Here is a 22,054-nt window from a genome sequence, read left to right as displayed (position 1 = left end):
ATTGAATCCAGGGCCCTGCACATGCTACCACTGAGCAATGCCCTCTAGAAAATGCAATTTAAAGAACGCTCTTCAATTTTAGCAATAAAAAGGTCACTTTATAATGATAAACATTCAAATTTTAATAAAAGGGATTACAAAGAGTTATGGAACATAAAAGACCTGAACATAAATCAACAAATATAAATATTCATGAATAAGAAGATATTTTTCTAAATTAATTTATAAATTCAAAGTTTGAATTAATCAAAAAAGTCAAATAGAAACCCAAATAGGTGTCCTGCTGCAGTTACAGGAAAGTGATTTTCAATTTGCCTGTAATTCAAGCATACATGGAGCTAAAGCAGGAGGATCTCAAGTTTGAGGTCAGCCTCTTTATCTTAATGAGACCTTGTGCCTCAATGATAGACCTGCCCTAAGTTCAATGCCCCCTACCATGCAAGTATGCATTAGTGTGTGTGCATGTGTGCATGTGCATGTGCACATGCACACATACACATACACACACAAACACAGACTTTTAATACATCCTGGATGGCCATAATAAAATTTATATGAAAGAGAAGATTGAAATCTAGCTAAAGTAAAATTGTTTAACATATTTTCATTAGTGCATTAAAATTATACATAACAGTGGGATTCATTATACCACATTTGTACAAGCACAAAATTTGCTCAATCACATTCCCCACTATCTCTGATTTCCCTCTCCTCTTTTCTCCTCTAATATTGGCTACTCTACTGGTCTCCCTTCTATTAGTATTATTTTTAATTATTGTTTTGCAATTATATATGAAGGTGGGATTCATTATGGTGTATTTGTATACATGGACACAGCATAATTTAGTAGATTTTCTTCCCAGTTTTTCCCCATCCCTTTCCTCCTCCTTCCCTTTTGATCCCTTTCCTCTACTTGATTGTAATGGATATGAAATCTCTGTGCAATTTTGATTTGCATTTCTGATCTGCTAAGGATGTTGAACAAATGTTTCAAGTATTTGTTGGAAATTTGTATTTCTTCTTTTGAAAAATGTCTGCTTAGATCACTTTCTCATTTACTGATTGGATTTTTCTTTTAGTTTATTATAAGCAATATCCCTTGTTGAAAGGGTAGCTGGATAAGATTTTCTCCCATTTCATAGGCTCTCACTTCATGCTTTCACTTCCCTTGCTCTGCAGAAGGTTCTTAATTAATTCCATCCCACTTATTGATTCTTAGTTATATTCCTTGAGCTTAAAGAATCTCATTAAGAAAGTCAGTGCCTATGCCAATAAGTTAGAGTGCTGACCCTATGTTTTCTCTTAGTACTTGCAGAAATTCTGGTCTAATCCCTAGGTCCTTAATCCACTCTGAGTTTCATTTTGTTCAGGGTGAGAGAGAGGGATCTAGTTTCATTCTAGTTTCATATATATATATATATATATATATATATATATATATATATATATATATCCAGTTTTCTTGCACCATTTGTTAAAAATGCTACCTTTTCTTTAGTGTGTTTTTGGTACTTTTATCAAGTTATCAGATGGCAGTGTCTGTGTAGATCTGTTTTTGTATCGTCCCAGAAAATTTATTACCCATAGAATACAAAAAGATCAATATCTTCAATAGGAAGGGAGAAAATGCAAATTAAAAGAAATGTAATTAGATGCTATTTTCAGGTGAAAAATTAAGGTTGACAATAGCAGATGCTATGGATAAGGATGCACCAAAGTAGCTGATGTGAAACATATCTGTGTATTGTTGAATTTCAAAATCTGAATGTGCAGTGAGACAAAAAAGGTTACAAGTGGGATGGATGGAGTGTTTCAGTAACATAAAATGCAAAACCAGGAAAATTATTTTTTATGGAATTACATGTATATAACTACTTTATTAAAGAAATGGAATGACAAATACAAAATTCACCATAATGGTGATGTAAAGTCTAAGTACGCTTTCTGAGAAGACTACTTAGAAGGCTTCAAAACTACAGATATTTTTGAATTTCTTAAGCTTTGTAGTGGGTTATGTAAAAAAAAAAATATATATATATATATATATAACATATATATGTATATATATATTCTTTAAAATGTGCAATTATATGATACACGCATTTGTGTATGCTTCACAAGTATAGTTGTTTTTTAAAAAGCCAGTGAGTTTTACGGAGAGCCCTTAGAAAAGTTTTCATATCATAGTTACAATCTGTGAGTTAAAATTACCCCGTTACTATGTAACCAAAACAAAACATTGAATTCTCTTGGCTTTTGAGGCTGATGCAAGATGGAAACCCTCTGCTGTAACATTTATTCCAAAAATTTCTGTTCTTTATATTGCCTTATTTTCAACTGTTTCAATTGATTTCACTACAAATGTGATTTAGATAATTGATTTGCAAGTTTAAAAATGTCATTTTTATCTGTCTACTTTGGCTTTCAAGTAAAGAGCATTTAAAAAAAAAAAGAGGTAAAACCATTTCTCAAGTTAAAACTTTGAAAACAAGCAGTATACTCGAGTTAAAAGTTGAATGCCTCATACTGGAAAACAAAAATCCAAACCAAAACAACAACAAAAAATCAAAACGGCTCTCCGAGCTGAGCCATAGAAGACAATTTCTAATTGCCATCTCTACTTGCTGAAACTGTCTGGGAGTTCAGCCTCACTCAACTTCTTCCCTTTCCTTTACTTGCAGGGGTCGCCCTTTAAAACACCGGAGCCTCTTTTTATCTAGGCCCCTCCCACAGACGGACTCCAGACTCGCGCTGGGAGAACTGAGCCCCGCCCACCCTCGTGCGCCCCGCCCCGCCGGCCCAGCCCGCAGGGCTCCCGGAACGCCCTGCGCCAGCCTTTTGGGCCGTGGCACTGGCTGCGCTGTCAGGAGGAAGCTGTCAGCTTTCTCAGTCTTGTGGGCTACCGCTTTTCCAGCTAAGTCCCCACTGGTGGGCGAACCTAGACCTTGGTGAGTAGCTGCAAGAGTTCCGGACCCAGTGACGCGGCTGCGGCGGGCGCGGGGTCCACAGTGGGCGCCTGCGCACGCTTACGGCAGCCAATCTGCTCGCGGCTTTCCTGCCGAAGCCCTTTGACCCCGCGTCCCTCGGCCGGCAGCGGGAGGCTCTGAGCGTTGAACCCGGGCCCTCGGCCACCTGAGGTCTGCCCTGTCACTCTCACCCCCGATTCTTGTTTAGGTTAGTTACTTTCATTGCTTCTGATCCTGTTTGATCTGGACCCCACCTGCTTTCTCTCCAGTCTTTTCGCAGGGGAATCCTTCTGTCGCCTTGGTTTTCTCTTCTCTTCCCAGAAAGTTGGAAATTTCGGTTTAGGTGGAACTTTTCTCAGTCCCTTGCCCTTATAACTCTCATACCGCATCTTGGCCTTGAAGCGACTGAGAGGACAAGCCTCAAGTCCTAAAGTCCTGGGGTTCAGCAGGAAGGTCGCCCTACTGTCTCCTGGCGCCCTTGGGCATCTGGAGAGGCTAGCAGGATGGGGAGGCCACCGTGCAGATGTTTTTTTTTTTTTTTTCCCCCAGGTCTATTAAAGTGTTTGGCGCTGCCATTGTAGACTTTATCCTTTGCTAAGACTCAGAGACCAACTATGGAGCATGAATACCTTTGTTTTTCTCTTCAGTGAAGAGAACTTGAAATATAGGCAGTTATATCAGTTTGTTTCGTTTTATTGTTACGAAACCCTACAGATAACCATTAAGGGAACCTGGAAAGACTCCAAAAAAAAAAAAAAAAAAAAAAACAAGTGCAAGGGAAAGACTGTTTATTAGATGAGAATGGGGATGAGGGGTTGTTTACATTGAAGGGTGTAGGCAGTAGGCTGAAAGAAAAATACGAAACCAAATCTAGGTATTGCAAGTTGTTTGCAAATCACTTTCATGACAGTCAAGTTGGTTACTCCACTCTCATTGTGGTATATGTAAACCTGACAAAAAAACTGGCGTTGCTGTAAATTTTGTGGATTTTCAGACTCTATGCTTAACACATTTGCAAAGCTGCTTCTCTTATTCATGTGAGTAAATAGTGTATGCTCAGAATAAATAAAAATACGCTGTCTTCAGATTGTGTGCTACAGTTCATGAAGCAGGTAACAGTCATTGTTTCTTAAAACCGTAATTTTAAATGAACACATGACTATGTTTTTCATCCATGTCTTAAAAAGTGATAATTCTCTAAACTTGATATCTGTAATACCTTGTAGAAAGGCAAAATAGTATGGGAGCAAGAGCTTAACTACTAGGTCAGAACTTGCTCTTCTTGATCTAGTAAGTTGCTTACTCTGAAGCAGATTGCTTAGCCATAGACTATCCTAGACCATAGACTTTGAAAAAGTTAGTAGTGTTAAAATGAAGTTCTAATTCACAGATTGGAAGGATGAGATTATGCATAACTGAATTTCTGTTGACCAAAAGGTATGAATGTTTACGGTAGAACTGATCTGAGCAAGGAAGCCTTAGTACAGAAACTGATTCTGAGAGTTCCAGATGTGTCTTATTAGTTGTATTTATCTCCACGGATTTCCTACAGAATAACATTAGAAGCAAACAATAGCAGGAAAAAAACATCCCTCCACCAAGAGAAAGCATGAAGAGTTTGTATAAATTAATTTGATAACAATAACTAAAAGAGACTTTGGCTTTTCTGAGTTATGTGATTATTAGCAAATATTTTTAAAATAATGACAGTATAGTGCTTCAAGATCTGATTTCTTAGCTGTCTGAATGTGGGACCTCCAAGTAAACTAACATTTTAAGAGATTGAAAGCATAACAAAAACATAAAACAAATTCAAAAGAACCTATTATGTATAACTTTAGAATAATGTAAATTGTCCTTTCATGAGAACACATTATCAGTAGCCAATACCTGCTTTGAGAACTTGTGCATCTGCAATTAACTTGTTTTTTTATTCTCAAATAATGTCTGAAACTTATTATTATTATTTTTTTGGTTGAAATTGAATAAGTAGTTCTCCTTTCCTGCAAGATTAGCAAATATTTTAGGTATCTCAAGAGTCACTATAGTGTTACAATTTTGAAGGTGATAATTTTTTTGAAAATGGGTTTATAAAATTATTGAATCTTTATAATTCTTCCTGTATAGTATGATCAATATAGACTATAAACATATGAAATGTATATGTAATCAGTAGAATCTGAACACATACATACCAATGTCAAAAGCAAGAGGTCCAGAAATTAAATAAGCTGAAAAACTAATGATCACTGACTGTGTAAGATATGTTGATCTCTACTGGAGTGTAAAGGTAAAGACTGCATTTCTTGTGGATATGACTTGTATGTAAATAACATGTTGTAATACATAATGTAAGAATTGCCAATTTGAGAAGTGGATAATGCTAAAATAATAGACTATTTCACTCTGGAATCCAGAATTATCAAGAAGGCTGCATTGTATCTTTGGAAATACTCATTGCTTTTTTTTTTTAAGTCAGACATTATTCTAGGAATGTTGTTAAACCATTTATTCCTGATCCTCACAAAAATCTTGTGGTTGAGATAACTCATAGTGGAGAGAAGTAGTACAGAAAGATCAGGTTATTTGTACAGATCAAACCAAATATCTTGCACAGTTGGAATTTGAAGTCCTACATTGCAACTGCGGAGCTGAAACTTTAATCACAATATCTGATGCTTTTATTTAGGTTGAGATGACTTATTCTTAATTGAAATATGGAGGTTGGGTTACAGCCAGTAAGTCATCTCTAAAGATTTATCTGGTACATTATCTGTAATGATATGGATTTTAAACATTTTAAGTGAATGAATTAAGTTATGTATAAAGAGAAAGGGATCAGCTTCAGAAATTATATTTATAGTCAAGAGAAAGAAAATAGAAGACAGCCTCCATAGTTCAAATTTTATATTCTGTTTCATGGGTGGATCTAGGAGATGAACCTGAAAAATGTAAAAAAGTTTCAGTATTATTTGTGACTTTCCATTCAGCTGAAGTCAGCATTCCAAAAATACATTTCATAGTAATTTGGTTATTTCTTTCTTTCTCTGCCTTCTCAATATTCATTGCCATCAATTAACTCTTTTTTTCCTGTTTCTATTTTCTTTTTTAATTGATTTTTTAAAAAATAAATGACAGCGGAATGCATTACAATTCTTATTATACATATACAGCACAATTTTTCATATCTCTGGTTGTATATAAAGTATGTTGACACCAATTTGTGTCTTCATACATGTGCTTTGGATAATGATGTCTATCACATAATTCTTTATAAAATAAAACTATTATAATTGTAGTAGACATATGAAAAGATTACTGTTTTCTCACCTAGAGGTAACTATCACATGTTTTAAATATATTCCTTGCCTCTATGTATATGGTTAATATAGTTGAAATCATATCAACAAAAATGTTTTTCTGACTCATGTCTTGTCAGAATGCTCACTTTTTTTAAGCACAAAAAGGATTTATTGTTATCTCAATAACTTGGAAATGTCAGGACAAGTTTCAGAGGCAGACCAAAATGGTTATCTTGTTTAATTGTTCCTAGTCAGTGAACAGGCTCACTATGTTCCACACACTGAGTTTTCAGTTCCTGGAGTTATGGAGTGCAGAGCTTGAAGGACTGTAGGAGTTGTCCCTTCCCAGAAATGAACAGATACTATGTTAATAGCAGAAATGAACAGATACTATGTTAATAGCAGAAATGAACAGATACTATGTTAATAGCAGAAATGAACAGATACTATGTTAATAGCAGAAATGAACAGATAATATGTTAATAGCTTGAGCCCTCTCATTTGCTGGTGGTATTCTCTTCATCTTTTTATTTTTGAATTACTGTAGTCTTATAGAAAAAAATGCACATTCAACCATTTTTACATATCTTGCATATTACCCAATGATAATTTTTACATCTATATATACTTAAATATTATATTACATGTAAATACAGTTGTGCCTCAGTATCTACATGGAATTAGTTCTATGATTTCCCTTGGATACCAGAATTCATGAATGCTCAAATTTCTTATATCAACTTTTGATTCTTTTTTCTTTACTGTCATTTTTTAAAAAAATGTTTGATTCTATTTCATTTCCAAACATCATTTTAAATATATAATTATTTCCTCCTTACAATATTGTAATTTCAATTAAAAATGATTTATTTTAAATCCAATTTATGATTCAACTTTAATGTACATCATACATATTTCTTTTTATTATGTTTTTTAAAGTCTATGTTTAAAATTAGAAAATTTTAGTTCCTATACACAGAAAAATTCCTTTCTTTACTCAATATTCATAAAATCTGTTAAAATGATGAAAAATATATTTTATTTTATTAAATGAAATTCCTAAAAGGTTTATTTAACAGAATATAATTGGCATGCTAATGGTAATATTTCCAGATCAGTACTGCCACTTAGTTTATGTATGTATTGATTATTTTACAGATACTAATACTTGATAACATAATATTGCATTTTCTTAACTTTAATGTAATCACTATGGATTTAGTTTTCATTTTGAATACATTAGAAAATATTATTGATACCTCTTACTAATTTTCTTTTCTCAATAAATTACAGCAAAGCATTTGCTATCTTGGACTTTAAAGTATGTCATCATGGCAAAATTTCGGAGAAGGACTTGCATCATTTTGTCGCTTTTTATTCTATTTATTTTCTCTCTGATGATGGGTTTAAAATTGCTGAGACCAAATACAGCTACTTTTGGAGCTACTTTTGGACTTGACCTTCTTCCAGAACTTCATCAACAAACTATTCATTTGGGGAAAAAAGTTGATTTTCAAAAGAGTGACAGAATCAACAGTGAAACAAATACCAAGAATTTAAAAAGTGTTGAAATCACTATGAAACCTTCCAAAACTTCTGAACTTAACCTGGAAGAACTGCCACCTCTGAATTATTTTTTGCATGTATTTTATTATAGTTGGTATGGAAACCCACAATTTGATGGTAAATATATACATTGGAATCATCCAGTCTTGGAGCATTGGGACCCTAGAATAGCCAAGAATTATCCACAGGGGAGACACAGTCCTCCAGATGACATTGGCTCCAGCTTTTATCCTGAGTTGGGAAGTTACAGCTCTCGGGATCCCACTGTCATAGAAACTCACATGAGACAGATGCGTTCAGCTTCTATTGGTAATTAATTTATATTATTTATGTGTTTATGTATATAAGCAAATTTTGGTGGAAGATTAAATTACTGAGTTGGTCTCCCCATTGTTATTAATTACATTATTAAACTCATACCTACAAATTAAACTATATATGTATTATTAAAAATCCAGGTAGCCACCTTTTTACTTTTAACATTTTTAAAAATTTTTAGTTATAGATGAACACAGTACCTTTATTTTATAATTATTTTATTTATTTATGTGGTGCTGAGGATCAAACCCAGTGCCCCTAAAATGCGAGGCAAGCTTTCTAACACTAGCCACGACCCCAGACCCCAGAACAGTAACTACCTTTTAACACTGCCTTTAATGTATGTTGTTTAATTTCTAAATTTTGGGGTATTTCTGTACATATTGTTTTTACTGATTTCTTAATAAAAATAATATATTAAATAATAATTTAATATATATATATCATGTATTAAATTTAGATATATTTTAATATATGTAAAATAATTTAGTTCTCTTTCTCAATTGTATTATTTATGCTTTACATGAAATACAATACTTAATTATGTTTCTTAAAGGTATGCATGCACCTGTATAAATATCATCAGTCAAGTGGTAAGGTACTTCTGTAGTCCAGAAAGTTTCATCGTTATTGCCTTACTTACCCACTATGATACAGACCCTGTGCATCTGATTTGTATCACTGTCAAGTAGTTCTGAATGTTCTATTACTTCATGAAAATAGAACCAGCCATCATTTGTGTGTCTTATTTCACTTACCACAATGTTTTCAAATGTACCTATGTTAACATAGCATATATCTACAGTTTAGTCTTTTTGTTGCTGAATAATATTTAATTATATAATTATAGAAATTTTTCTTCTATACTCACCTGTTAAAAGACATATGTGTTGTTTCACATGTAGCATATTATTTGGCTTTGTGTTTCTGTTTGTTTAAACTACTTTCATAGTCTTTTTAAATTTTTTGTGTTTATTTTGTTTATATATCATGCAATGATATGGTTTTTTAATATTCTATTTTGTTATTTATTTTTCATTTGTTCTAATCATCTTTGTTCCTTTCTTTTTCATCTCTTACATTTTTATGTATATTGTATTTTCTCTAGCCTAGTACAATATATTTATTCATTTTATTTATTTTGTAATTGCTCTAAAGTTCAAAATATGCCCCTTGAACTTAACTAATGTTAAGTCATTGGTTGATCTTACTGTTCTTAGAAATCTCCATCAGCTTTCTCTTCCCTTTCCTCCTTGTATTACAGTTATACTTATTTATTTAGATAGTTCTATTTTCTTAATAGTCAGTTTTATTAAAAAAATAATTTGATGTCTGAAAATTCTTCAGTTTTATTTTATAACCTTTGTAAACTTTTCAGTTTCAGTTCTATCTCATTAGTGCCCTTTGTAGAAGGAACACAAGGAAAAATGGTTGTTCTCTACATAAAGGCATGAACTCAATTAATGAGTTGATAAGTATATAGAAAAATGCAAGTTTCTTTTGTGAACAAAACAATGTAGAATTCTCTGAGTCTACACTAAACATGTAAGATGATGATTTTTTTTCCTATGGAGTGCCTTTTTTCAGTTACTTATGATATCTTATTTTTTAGAATAAACTTACAACTCTAGTTTCTATATTCTGTTCATATTATGCCATAAACAGATATGGTAAAGCCTATTTAGACTATATTAGCTTCTGTGTGGTATATGTATCTGTCTTTATTTCCAGATTTTTATTAGAGGGAAAAACTTTCTCAAAAGACTTTTCCCTTATTACCACAAACAAACAAACAAATAAACCAGTAGCAGATCCAAGTCTTCTTTGTAATTTTAAGACTACACTGTTGTTTAAAAAGCTGAGTTTAGCAGAGAAAATGGTTATTGTTCAAAGTGTTAATTCTCTTTATACATATTGAACTGTATACAATGATTTTTCCCCTCAATTATAAATGTAGCTGTTATATTTTATATATTCATACTATAAAACATGTCTCTATTTTATAAGATAAATAAATATGAATATTACTTAGTTACATAGCTAATATATAAGTGTCATAGTATGATTGTGGTTAAGAAAAATACTTTTATTTCATGTTTGGCTTTATGTCTTTATGTTTATAAAACTTTTTATTTCTCATTATTTTACTACCAAATTATATATGAATATGAATTATTTCTAAACATTGACAATAGTATAATTATTGTTATTTTAAATATTGGTAATTTTACTACTGATGCAAATATTTTACTTTTTGTTGGATTCTTTTACTGTATCAAATCTTTTAGCTAAAGGATAACACATCATATTGTCTGTTATACTGATACCTAAAAATTATAGAAGTACCCAATGGATAATTTTTTATTTTTTTAAAAAATTTTAGAAATATTCAGGAGTCAAAATAAGGGCTCTTAGTAGAAAAACATTCTAATCCCTTGAGTCTGTAGATATCCTATTTTACATGACAAAAGAAAATTAGAATTACTGTTGCAAAGGTTTCTATAATCCATTGACTGAGATTATCTCAGATTATTTATATTACATTAATTATGGGTCCTTATAAGGAAGAAGGAAAAGGAAAAGTCCGAGGTATGTGATGTGCAAACGACTCAACCCACTGTTGCTGTTGTTGAAGATGGCAAAAGGAGTTCATGAGCAAAAGTATGTGGTGGCCTCTATAAACTTCAGTGACCCATAATTAGATTCTTCCCTAAACCCTACAGAAATAAACGTAGTCTAGTCCAACACCTTTATTTTAGTTGCAAATATCTGACCTATAAAACTTTTAAGATAATACATTTATATTGTTTAAAACAAGTAAATTGTAATATTGAGGGGTTTTTGTTGTTGTTGTTGTTATTGTCATTGTTGTTGCTGTTGCTGTTTTTCCTGATACTAGGGACTGAACCTGGACCCTCATGTATGCTAGTCAAGTACTCTACCACTAAACTATAACACCAGTTCATAAATATAAATAATGTCTTTGAGTTAGGAATGTTCAAAATCCTCTCTGCTGGCTAGTCTGAAATGTTGTATTAATTGTTGTCAACCATAGTTATCTTACTTTGCTGATATTAGAATTCATCTACACCCCTCTACCTACTATATATCTTCTTCCTTCCAACCCTAAAAATCTTCTCAGAGTCTGCTAAACACTATTCTATACTTCTTTGAGGTCAATTTTTTTAACTTCCACATATAAGTGAGAACATGTGGTATTTGTCTTTCAGTGCCTGACTTATTTCATGTAATATAATGTATTCCAGTAACATCTGCACTCTGATTTTATTCCTTTTTATGAATGAATGATATATGATATATATATCTCCAAATCACTCCTATCCCCCACTAGACACATTTTCCTTATCCAGTCATCCATTGATGGACACATAGGTTGATAAGTCCTGCCCATGTCCTGCGAGAGTGTTGGAAATGGAGTTCCTCTTCGTATAATGGGCTGGCTGAGAGATAAAAGCTAAGAGAAAGCAGCAGAAAAACTATAGGGGACAAAAAGTAATTTTAAAAAGTAGGGGTGGAGCTAGCCGATCTTAGGGATGGAGCATCCACATAAAAGAGGCAAGGTGGAGTCCACCCTTGCTTTATTTATATCGGATAACATCAAAGGTTTTCCATAGCAATGAATTACACCCAACTCTAGAGCAACAAGAGTGGTCTTTCCTAGTAAAGTGGAGATAGATGCTATGTGCCTTGGGTAATCTAATGTACATGGGAGAACAGGGATAGTTCCTAAGGGAAAAACCTAAGTCTCCATAGCTTGATACTGAGCAAAGACCCTCAAGTAATTCATGGTAGCTCCCTGCAGATTTCATCTTTGGCTTTTATTGTGCTGCAATAAATATGCAACTGCAGATGTCCCTTCATACTTCAATTCCTTTGGGTATATACTCAATATGGGATTGCAGGATCATATGGTATTTCTATTTCTAGTGATTTGATGAAATCCCATATGATTTTCCATAATGATCGTACTAATTTACATTTGTACTAACAGTATATAAGAATTCCCTTTTCTTCATATTAGATCATCATTTGTTATGTTTTGTCTTTTCTGTAATATTGTGACTGAGGTAAGTTCATATCTACCTCAATGTGTTTTTTTCTTTGTTTGTTTTGCAGGGGGGGCAGTACTGGGGATTGAGCTCAGAGGCACTTGACCACTGAGCCACATCCCTAGCCCTATTTTGTATTTTATTTAGACACAAGGTCTCACTGAGTTGCCTAGCATTTTGCTTTTGCAGAGGCTGGCTTGAACTCACAATCCTCTTGCCTCCTTAGCCTCCATAGTTGCTGGGATTACAGGTGTGCGCCACCATGCCCAGTTTCAATGTGCTTTTGATTTGCATTTTTTTTTAATGTTAACTAATGCTAAACATTTCATGTTTTTTGGTCTTATGTGTAGCCTATTTTTAGAAATATCTTTGTAGTCCATTGGCTTATTATTGTTATTAGTGTTACTATTATTTCTTTTGAGGTGTTTGAATTCTTTATATGTTCTGGAAACTAATTCTTTATCAGGGCAAAACTTTTTAAATACATTCTGCCCGGCTCCTCATTCTGTGATTGTTTCTTTTGATGTACAGGAATCTTTTATTTTGGTGTAATTCCATTTGTCAATTTTTGCATCTGCACCCTCTGCTATTGGGGTCATATTGAAAATATCTGTTCCCAGACCAATGTCCGGAAGCATGTGTCCTATATTTTCTTTGAGTAGATTCATGGGTTTGATCTTATATTTAAATCTTTGGTCCATTTTAGTTAATATTTTTTTTTCCTTTGGTGACAGATAAAAGTCTGGTTTCTTCTACATGTGAATATCTAGTTTTCCCAGTATCATTTATTTATCATTTGTTAAATGGTTTTATATGGTGAATTTTCTATCTTCATCTAAAATTCACTGTAAAAATTTGAACATATTTCTGGATTCTCTATTCTATTCCATTAGTCTGTGTCTATTTTTATCCAATATCATGCTGTTCTGTTTACTATCATTTTGTAGTTTATTTTGAATTCAGTCCAGGTAATATCTCCAAATCACTCCTATCCCCAATTGAATAGCTTTGCTGTTCAAGGTCTTTTGTGCTATATACAAATATCATTTTGTGGGGGGTAAGGAATGTCCCTGGTATTTTGATAGAAATTGCATTTAATTTGTGGACTCTTTTGGTTAGTGTGACCACTGTAACAATACTGATTTTTCCAGCATGTAAACACAGGATGTCCTCTTTAATATCAGCAGTGTTTTCTAATTTCCACTGTATAGATTGTTTATTTTCTTGGTTAAGTTTTTTCCCATGTATATTTATCTACCTATTTGTTTATTTATGTATGGTTTTTCTAGCTATTGTGACTGCAGTTGCCTTCTTAATTTCTTAGCAATTTGGTTGTTTTAGTATAAAAAGCTACTATTTTTTTATGTTGGTTTTGTGGCCTACAATTTTAATAAATTCCTTTATCATCTGTAACAGTTTTTCTTTTCTCATGTGTATGGGTGCATATGTGTGTGTGTGTGTGTGTGTGTATTCTTTAGGTTTTTTCTATATATGTGAAACCATGTCATCTGCAAAAGAGGGATAATTTGATATCCTTTTGCATATGGATGTCCTTTAGAGTAATGAAAATAGAAATCCTTATTTTACTCCTGATCTTAGAGGAATTGCTTTATGATTTTTATTATGAAGGAATGTTAAACTTTATCAAATTATTTTTCTGCATCTATTCAGATATTCATATGGTTTTTATTCTTCATTCTGTTGATGTGTTATGTTATGTTTATTGCTTTGCATATGTTGAAACATCCTTGCATCCTTGAGACAAACTCAGATTTATCATATTGTATAATCATTTTGATGTGCTCTTGGCTTTTATTTATATATTGAGAATTTTTCATGTGTGTTTATCTGGAATGTTGAACTGTAGTTTTCTTTTTTAATTACATCCTACTTTGATTTTGGAATTAGACTAATGCTGGCCTTGTAGAATGAGGTTGGAGGAGTTTTCTTCTTTTCACTTTGAAATAGTTTGAGAAGTATTGTTGTTTCTTCTTTAAAGCTTTACAAAATTCAACAGTGAAGCCCTCCAGTCTTTGGCCTTTCTTGGCTAGGAGACTTTTTATTATTGATTTATTCTCATTTGTCTTTTCAGGTTATCTGTGTCTTCATGGCTCAGTTTTGTTTGCTTATGTGTCCAAAAATTTATATTTGTTTCTAAGTTACCCAATTTGCCAGTGTATTGTTGTTTATGACATTCCTAGTGATATTTGCATTCCTTTGTTATTGGTTGTGATGTCTCCTTTTTCATCTCATTTTGATTTGTTTTCTGTCTCCTTCCTGATTTCATGTCTGTTTAGTCTAGTTTTATCAATGATTTTTATCTTTACAAAAGACTATTTGTTTTCATTAGTCTTTTGTATTGTTTTTTAATCTCCATTTCATTTATTGCTGCTCTGATCTTTGCTGTTTCTTTTCCTTCTACTAATTTTGGATTTGCTTTGTTTTTGCCTTTATAATTTCTTGAGTTGCATAATTAGATTGTTTGCTTGAAATTTTCTTGTTTTTTGATGTAGGCATTTATTACTGTAAATTTTCCTGTTAGTACTGCTTTTGCTGTATCCTATATTTTTGGGCATATTTTTTTTCAATTTCATTAATTCAGGAAATTTTTATTTTCCTTTTGCTTTTTGCATTGGCTATAAGTCATTCAAGAGAATGTTGTTGATTTCTCTAATTTCTAAAATACATCTTATTATTGATCTGATTTTACTCCATTGTGGCCAAAGAAGATACTTATTATACTTGGAATTTTCTTAAATTTGTCAAAACTTGTTTTTGTTCTAACATGTGGTCCATCAAGAAAATGTTCATGTGCTGATGCAGAGAATGCGTATTTTGTGGCTGTTGGGTGAAATATTTGTAAATGCCCATTAGGTCCATTTAGTCCACAGGTTAGTTAACCTGCGGATGTTCTCTGTGTGTGTGTGTGTGTGTGTGTGTGTGTGTGTGTGTGTGTCTGTCTGTCTGTCTGTCTGTGCCTGTGTGTAAGGTATATCCATATACAGAAGTGAGGTTTTGAAGACCCTGCTCTTATTTTATTAGAATTTCATTGTTTAGATCTAATAACTTTGCTTTATATAATTGGGTCCTTCATTGTTAGCTGCATATATATTTATAATTGTTTCCTATGCTGAATTGATCCTTTTATCACTGTACAGTGGCCTTCCTTGTTTATTTTTAAAGTTCTTGCTTTGAAATCTGTTTTATTTGATATAAGTACAGCTACTCTTGCTCACTTTTGTTTTTTGTTTTTTTTTTTTAGAGAGAGAATTTTTTAATATTTATTTTTTAGTTTTCGATGGACACATCTTTATTTTATTTTTATGTGGTGCTGAGGATCGAACCCCGTGTCCCGCTCATGCCAGATGAGCGCGTTACAGCTTGAGCCACATCCCAGCCCCTCACTTTTGGTTTTCATGGTTTACCTTTTTTCATTCCTTCACTTTCAGTCTATGTATGTCTTTACTATTTAAGTGAGTTTCTTGTAGGCAGCACATGTTCAGTCTGGTTTGTTGTTTGTTTGCTTTTAGTCTATTCAGTCTGTTTGTATCTTTTAATTAGGGAATTTATTCCACTTACATTTAAGATTTTTAATGTAAGTAAAGATACACTCCTGCCATTCTATTTTTTTTTCCTATTCTTTTGTATATCCTTTTCCTTTTGTCCTGTCTTGTTCATTTTTGTGAATTGGTTTTGGGATTTTTTGTTTGTTTGTTTGTTTTTGTTAAGTTTTTTGGCATTGATAGGGCTCAATTTTCTTCTTTCTTTTTCATGTATGTTCTTTTCTTGAATTTTGTGCTTGTTAGTGCATTTCTTATGGTACTTGTTGTCTTTTTGTTTCTAGTATAGGACTCCTTTAAGCAGTTATAGAACCACTCTGGAGCTAATAAATTAGCTTGACTTCTTCTTGTCTTGGAAAGTCTTAATTTTTTCCTTACTTCTGAAGGAAAGTTTTGGTGGGTGTAGTATTCTTAATTAGCTTCCCCTGCCCCAGAAGTTTGGATATATCATACTATTCTCTTTGGCCTATAAGATTTCTACTACAAAGTCTGCTTTTAGTTTAATGGTGATTCTATTATAAGGGACTTATTAATTTTCAAAAAAAAATTCGCTAATTTTATAGGTGTGAAATTAAGTAATTTAAGTAGAATGTAAGTAATTTAAGTAAAATGATCTACAAATATGAGTCTATCTAGTGAGAAAATCAGTACTTGATTCTCTAGGTGTATCTGATTTTATAATGTATTATTAACTATTACTCCACTTAGAGGCATCATTTAACTTTAAAAATCATTGCATATGAGTTATATTAAAGGTTATATGATAATTGCTTTGAAGGGATGGCATGAATATGACATGGGTTTTTCTATCTTGTATATTAATATTCCTAGAATCAATTTCAGAGAATTTCCTAGTTGAATAAGTAGTTGGAATGATAGAGTGTAATAAATTTTACATATAAATAATACAGATATTCAGTTGGCTTCTTTTAGTTAGATAGTTTTTTTTCCCCTTTTTATGTCACTAGCAATAAAACCCAAGGCCTCACATGTGCTAGGCAAGTATTCCACCACTGAGCTTTATTTCTTGCTCAATTGGCTTACTGTAGAGGTTACTATCATGGAGTCATTATCATTGTAAATTTTCTAATCCTCTTCTGGAATTGGACCATAAATGGTTTCCCAACCCTTTTGTATTCAGATTTTTTAAGAACCAGACTGTACAAACATAAATTGAACTGTGAAGCACAGTATGAAGATAGAATTAGATATATTGAATCCATAATCAATGCAATAGAGAATCTGAAACATAATAACAGTAAAAGAGAAAAAAAATTCTTCCCAAGCCATGGATTATACCAGTAGAGAGAATGTGAGAGGAAGAGAAGTCACTAGCTAGGGTTGAAGTGGTTAGCATAATTGTAGTATAACCAGAATTGTTTGGTAGTTCTATCCAATAGAACTTTCTGTGATGATGAAAATGTTGTATATAAGTACTATCTATTACAGTAGATATTACTGACCATATATGGCTAGTGGACACTGGAAATGTGGTTAGTTAAGTGAACAACATATTTTTAAAATTTTAAGTTATTTGATAAGTGTGTATCAAGTTGGACAGCATGAGACTAGAGTGTAATGAAGATGAGGAAAAAGTACAGAAATAATTTGGAGACTATTGTATTAAGATACAAAACTATCCTATGTGGTAGAAGGCACACTGAGGTTGGAGTGAGGGATCAAAGTGAGAAATAACAGCATGATAGGAAAAGGAAACAAAATTTATTGAGCAGTGTACTAGAAATTGGAATTTTATGTTCATATTTAAAATACACCTTTGTGAGTAAAACTTATGTGTTTGGTGATAAAGCTACAGAAACAAGAAAGGTTAATGTATCATTTGCTCATGTAACTGAAAGTGAGATATTTAAATACATCTTCAAAGCCCACCCCACTGTCTGAAGGACATATGACAATATTTTGAAATTTTTGAAGTGAATGTTTATCTTTTAAGCTATGAAGATAGTTGTTTTAAATATCTGTAATGCTGAAATCTTAAGTTTTTCATGTTAATTTCTATTGACTTTTGGGTTTTGTTGATTCTTGTATTTGATGCTTTATTTCCTTGTGCTCTTTATTATTTGTTAAAGCATTACTATTTTTTATTCTTTAAAAAATACTTTTCACAGTAGTTTGAAACTCAGGGGGAAGATCCCTTCCTCCTGAGAAAATTTACTTTTTGTTTTTGCCTGGCAATTATTGAGAATGCCAAGTCATGACTCATCTTAATTTGAGTTTAAAGATATAGAACTACATAAGCATTGTGAACCTGGAATGTAATCCCCTGACTTTGAGAACCAGTTTGCTTCTGTTATCTGTGCTTGGGACACACTGGCCTTGCTAATTTACCTCCCTGGCTTTCCAGTCACCCTTCAGTTTGGCTAGGTAGTTCTTCCTTCAGTTTCTTGGCTTTAAGAAATTTATTGTTACTCATGTTTTACCTAGTAATTTTGGTTGTTTTCATGGGAGTATTGGTTTACTTTTACAGCATTTTTAGAAATTATTCCACTGTCATTAGAAACAGGAACCTTGTTTAATTTTATGGAAGAATGCTTTGCTCATAATTTTAACATGGTTTGTGGCATAATCTTTCTATTGTGTGATCTTTATTATTTTTTCATATTCTTTTTCACTTTTTATCTTTTGTAAATTTTTTTAATAGGCCACATGTTGGAAGTTTTTTACTGTCATTCTTTATTGATGGTATTACTAATGGGGCTAGTAGGCAACTCAAATATTTGATCAGTTTTTTCCTACATTTTTCTCACAAACATCCTTTTCTAGATTGCGATGCCCTCTTTGGCTAGACAGAGCTTTCCTGCAACCCCATGTGTTTTAGGTTCCCTTTTCTGTCTTTCATTTTTTTGCTATTTGTAGTTTCAGAAAGGACAGAAGACATAGACTTTTTTTTTTTTTTTGGTCAACTTTAAAGAAAATACTATTTTGTTCCTCTAATGGAACTTCTTTTTTACATAGTACTTATACCATAATTCAAATCTTTAAATTTAGCTTTCTCGTATTTTCTAAACATTCATTTCCTAATTTCCACAAACTTCTCTTTTGACTCCCTATATTAAAAAGTCTATTGATTGATTAAATAATCAGTGTCATCTTTCTAATAGCCTCATATTACTTTATATGTGAAACTTTGGATAAGTTGATCTTAAACATTCTCTCTATACTTAGTGATTTCTGTGCAAACTGATATTTCTAACAGTTTGTAATTTATCAGTGCAAAATGAATCAGGTGTTACAGGGAGAAATTATAATTTTTTTAAATCTGCTGTTAACAGATAATATAAACACAAAACCTAGCATGTGAATGTTTATAGAAGCTGTATTCATAATTGCCCAGAATTGGAAGCAACCAAGATGCCCATCAATAGGTAAATGGATAAACATCCATTTGATGGATATTATGCAGTAGTAAAAGGAAATGAGCTATCAAGCCATGAAAAGACATGAAGAAAACTAAAATGCAAATTGCTAAGTGAATGAAGCCATTTGGGGAAAGCTACATATCTTATGATTTCAACTATATGACATTGTAGAAAAGGCAAAATTATAGACAGTATTAAAAGTTCAATTATTGCCCTGAGTGAAAGGAAGATGGAGGGGGAATAAATAGACGGAGTACAGGAGATTTATAGTAAAATTAATTTGTCTGATACTATAATGGTGAGCATGTGACATTATACATTTGTTCAAGATGCATAGAATTGTACAAACAGTGAATACTAATATAAACTATGGTGTTTTGTTAAAAATGATGTGTCAGTATTAGTTTATTAGTTATTACAAATGTATCACAATAATGTAAGATGCTAAGTAGGAAAACTGGGAAGGGGATATTGAAGGCTGGTAGCAGGTATATATGAGCACTTTGTACTTTTTGTTTTATTTTCCTGTAAAACTTAAACTTATTGTGAAAATAAAAGTGTATTAATTAAAAACATTGATATTAAAAAGAATTTGTTGATAAAGAGTTCATAAATATTGGCTAAACAAACTAACATATTATGTGGCCTGAAGAAAGTAATAAGCTCTTTTGAATATGTTTCTTTTTTATTATTAATTATCCTTTCATACTGTTAACTATTTGAAACTTATTTTGCCTTTTTTAGACTACTTGCAATCATCTTGTTTCCCGTTTTGTTTTTTTTTCCCTCCTCCTTTTTTTCTATTAGGTGTACTAGCTCTATCTTGGTACCCACCTGATTCAAGTGATGAGAATGGAGAAGCTACTGATAACTTGGTACCAACTATTTTGGATAAAGCTCATAAATATAATCTGAAGGTATTTAATTTATTTTCAAGATATATGTAAGTTAACTTTTGTACAAGAAGATAGTAAAGCAATTTTTGGAGTGATAATTAAGAACTTAATATGCATGAAAGTAATGATTGAGGATCTTTTAAAATATTACTGCTTCATAAAAAAATTTCTATTTCAGTTTCAACATTGTCCAAATTATAATAATTTAAAAATCCCTTGCTAATTTTCTAGTCATGTTTTATGTAAATCTTTGTTTATTTTAGCAGAAAGAGGACAGAAAGATTCTTTGTTAAAGATAATGCAGAAATTGTAGATAATTTATAGGTTATAGATGTCAAAAATCTAAAAAAAGTATTATTAATCATATGACTTTACATCTTTATAAAGTAGTTATAAAATAAATTACTGCTCAAATATTTTCCCAAATCTGATTTTTTCTTAAGGTCTGTTTATTATGCATAAACACACAATCCTGTATACATTTAGAACAGGTGAAAGTTGGAAGACAGCTGTTAGTGTAAATATATTCTACTCAAATATTAAGGTATATCCAAACGAGGGAAAGTTTTTCACAAGGTAGGATATTACTTATTTTAGAAATTAATTAGTTATGGAAACAAGAATGAGTGTTGATTAAAGGGATTTAAATAGAAATTACAAGAGGAAATTTTTTACTGAATAACAAGAAAGTAAGCATTATTTTAAAATTCAAGTATAATTAATTTGTGTATTGGTAGCAACATTAATTATAATATTCACAAAATTATAGTCATAGAATCTATATTTTCTAACCACTTTCAATATAAAGTTGATTAAAGTAAAACTATTTTAAAAACACAAAATTGTATAAAATTTAAATAGTACCTGCTGTAAACAAAAAATCAAACTTTCATTGAAGATGTTATAAAATAGATAATAAAGATTATTTTATGATCAATATCAATGGGACATGGATAATAAAATTAAATAGAAGAAATAACAATAATGATGATATGAAAAATTAATCAAAACTGAATTATGGCACACTCCTATAATTTTAGCTATTCAGCAGGATGAAATACGAGGATTGGAAGTTCAAGGCCAGCCTGGGCAACATAAGGAGACCTTCTTAAAATAATAATACTAATTAAATAAGATCCAAATCTTTAAAATCAGTATGCTACATAGATTCATTATAATTGTTTCCATGTTGGGGAGAGAGGGAATAGGTGAACCACTTGTGAGTTGAAAAATTAATTTTAAAAAATGGAGAAAACAATATCAAAAATTAGAAGGTAATATATTTATAGATATAAATGAAAGTTTTAAATTATATATTGGAATTTTTGAAATTCAGAAGAAATTGATGTTTTTGGAAAATGCCCAAGGTTTTGTCTTCTTTTTTTTTTTTTGATTTTTAAATTTAGAGGTTTAAAAAATTCTAAATTAATTTTCCTATTAAATAATCTAAAAGTTAGTTAAATAAATGTCTTCCCCAAAGCACTAGATTTTCTTATTAGTTATTGATTCTTTGGATATTGAAATATTGATATTGTAAAGTATACTATTTATGCATAAAAAATTGCCCCTGGGTAGCTTAAAGCAATACACATTTATTATCTCTCACATTTTCTAAGGGTGAAGAATCCAAAAGTGTGTTAACTAGGTTGTTCAGTTCAGGAACTCACAAGGAGGTTACAGGCCAGTTGTTGATTGGTGTTATTATCAGTGGAGACTGGAGCATCCACTTATAAACTTTCTCTTATAGTAGTTGACAACAGTCAGTTCCTTCCAGCTGAAGTACGAGGAGTTTTAAGTTTTCCTCTTCGTACACCTCTTCACAAGACTACTAGAGTCACTTTAAGACATGGCATCTGGATTCTCCAGAATACATTGAATGATTTGACAGAAAGAGGGTACAATAAAGAAGTTACACTCTTTGTTGTTGTTGTCATTGATCTAAGTTTGGAAATGATGTATTATCACTTTTGCCCTTTACTATTTGTTTGTATATTTA

The 22,054-nt window shown here is 31.8% G+C and overlaps 1 protein-coding gene across 8 annotated transcripts in view; it reads left to right on the top strand.

Moving 5' to 3' along the window:
* The first annotated feature begins 2,766 nt into the window (after positions 1–2,766).
* Manea (mannosidase endo-alpha) overlaps positions 2,767–22,054 on the top strand; it is a 31,527-nt gene continuing 12,239 nt past the window's right edge. The window contains exons 1-3 of one of the 8 annotated variants that reach the window (XM_005338012.5): positions 2,767–2,948; positions 7,562–8,143; positions 19,970–20,079. In XM_005338012.5, coding sequence (XP_005338069.2) covers positions 7,600–8,143; positions 19,970–20,079 — 654 coding nt within the window. In that variant the 5' untranslated portion in view covers positions 2,767–2,948; positions 7,562–7,599. The other 7 variants (XM_078019598.1, XM_078019597.1, XM_013364125.4 and 4 more) reach the window with 7 other exon arrangements.

This window comes from Ictidomys tridecemlineatus, chromosome 8 (genome assembly GCF_052094955.1).
Source record: "Ictidomys tridecemlineatus isolate mIctTri1 chromosome 8, mIctTri1.hap1, whole genome shotgun sequence".
NCBI lineage: Eukaryota > Metazoa > Chordata > Mammalia > Rodentia > Sciuridae > Ictidomys > Ictidomys tridecemlineatus.
This window is presented reverse-complemented; position numbering and strand designations above follow the sequence as displayed.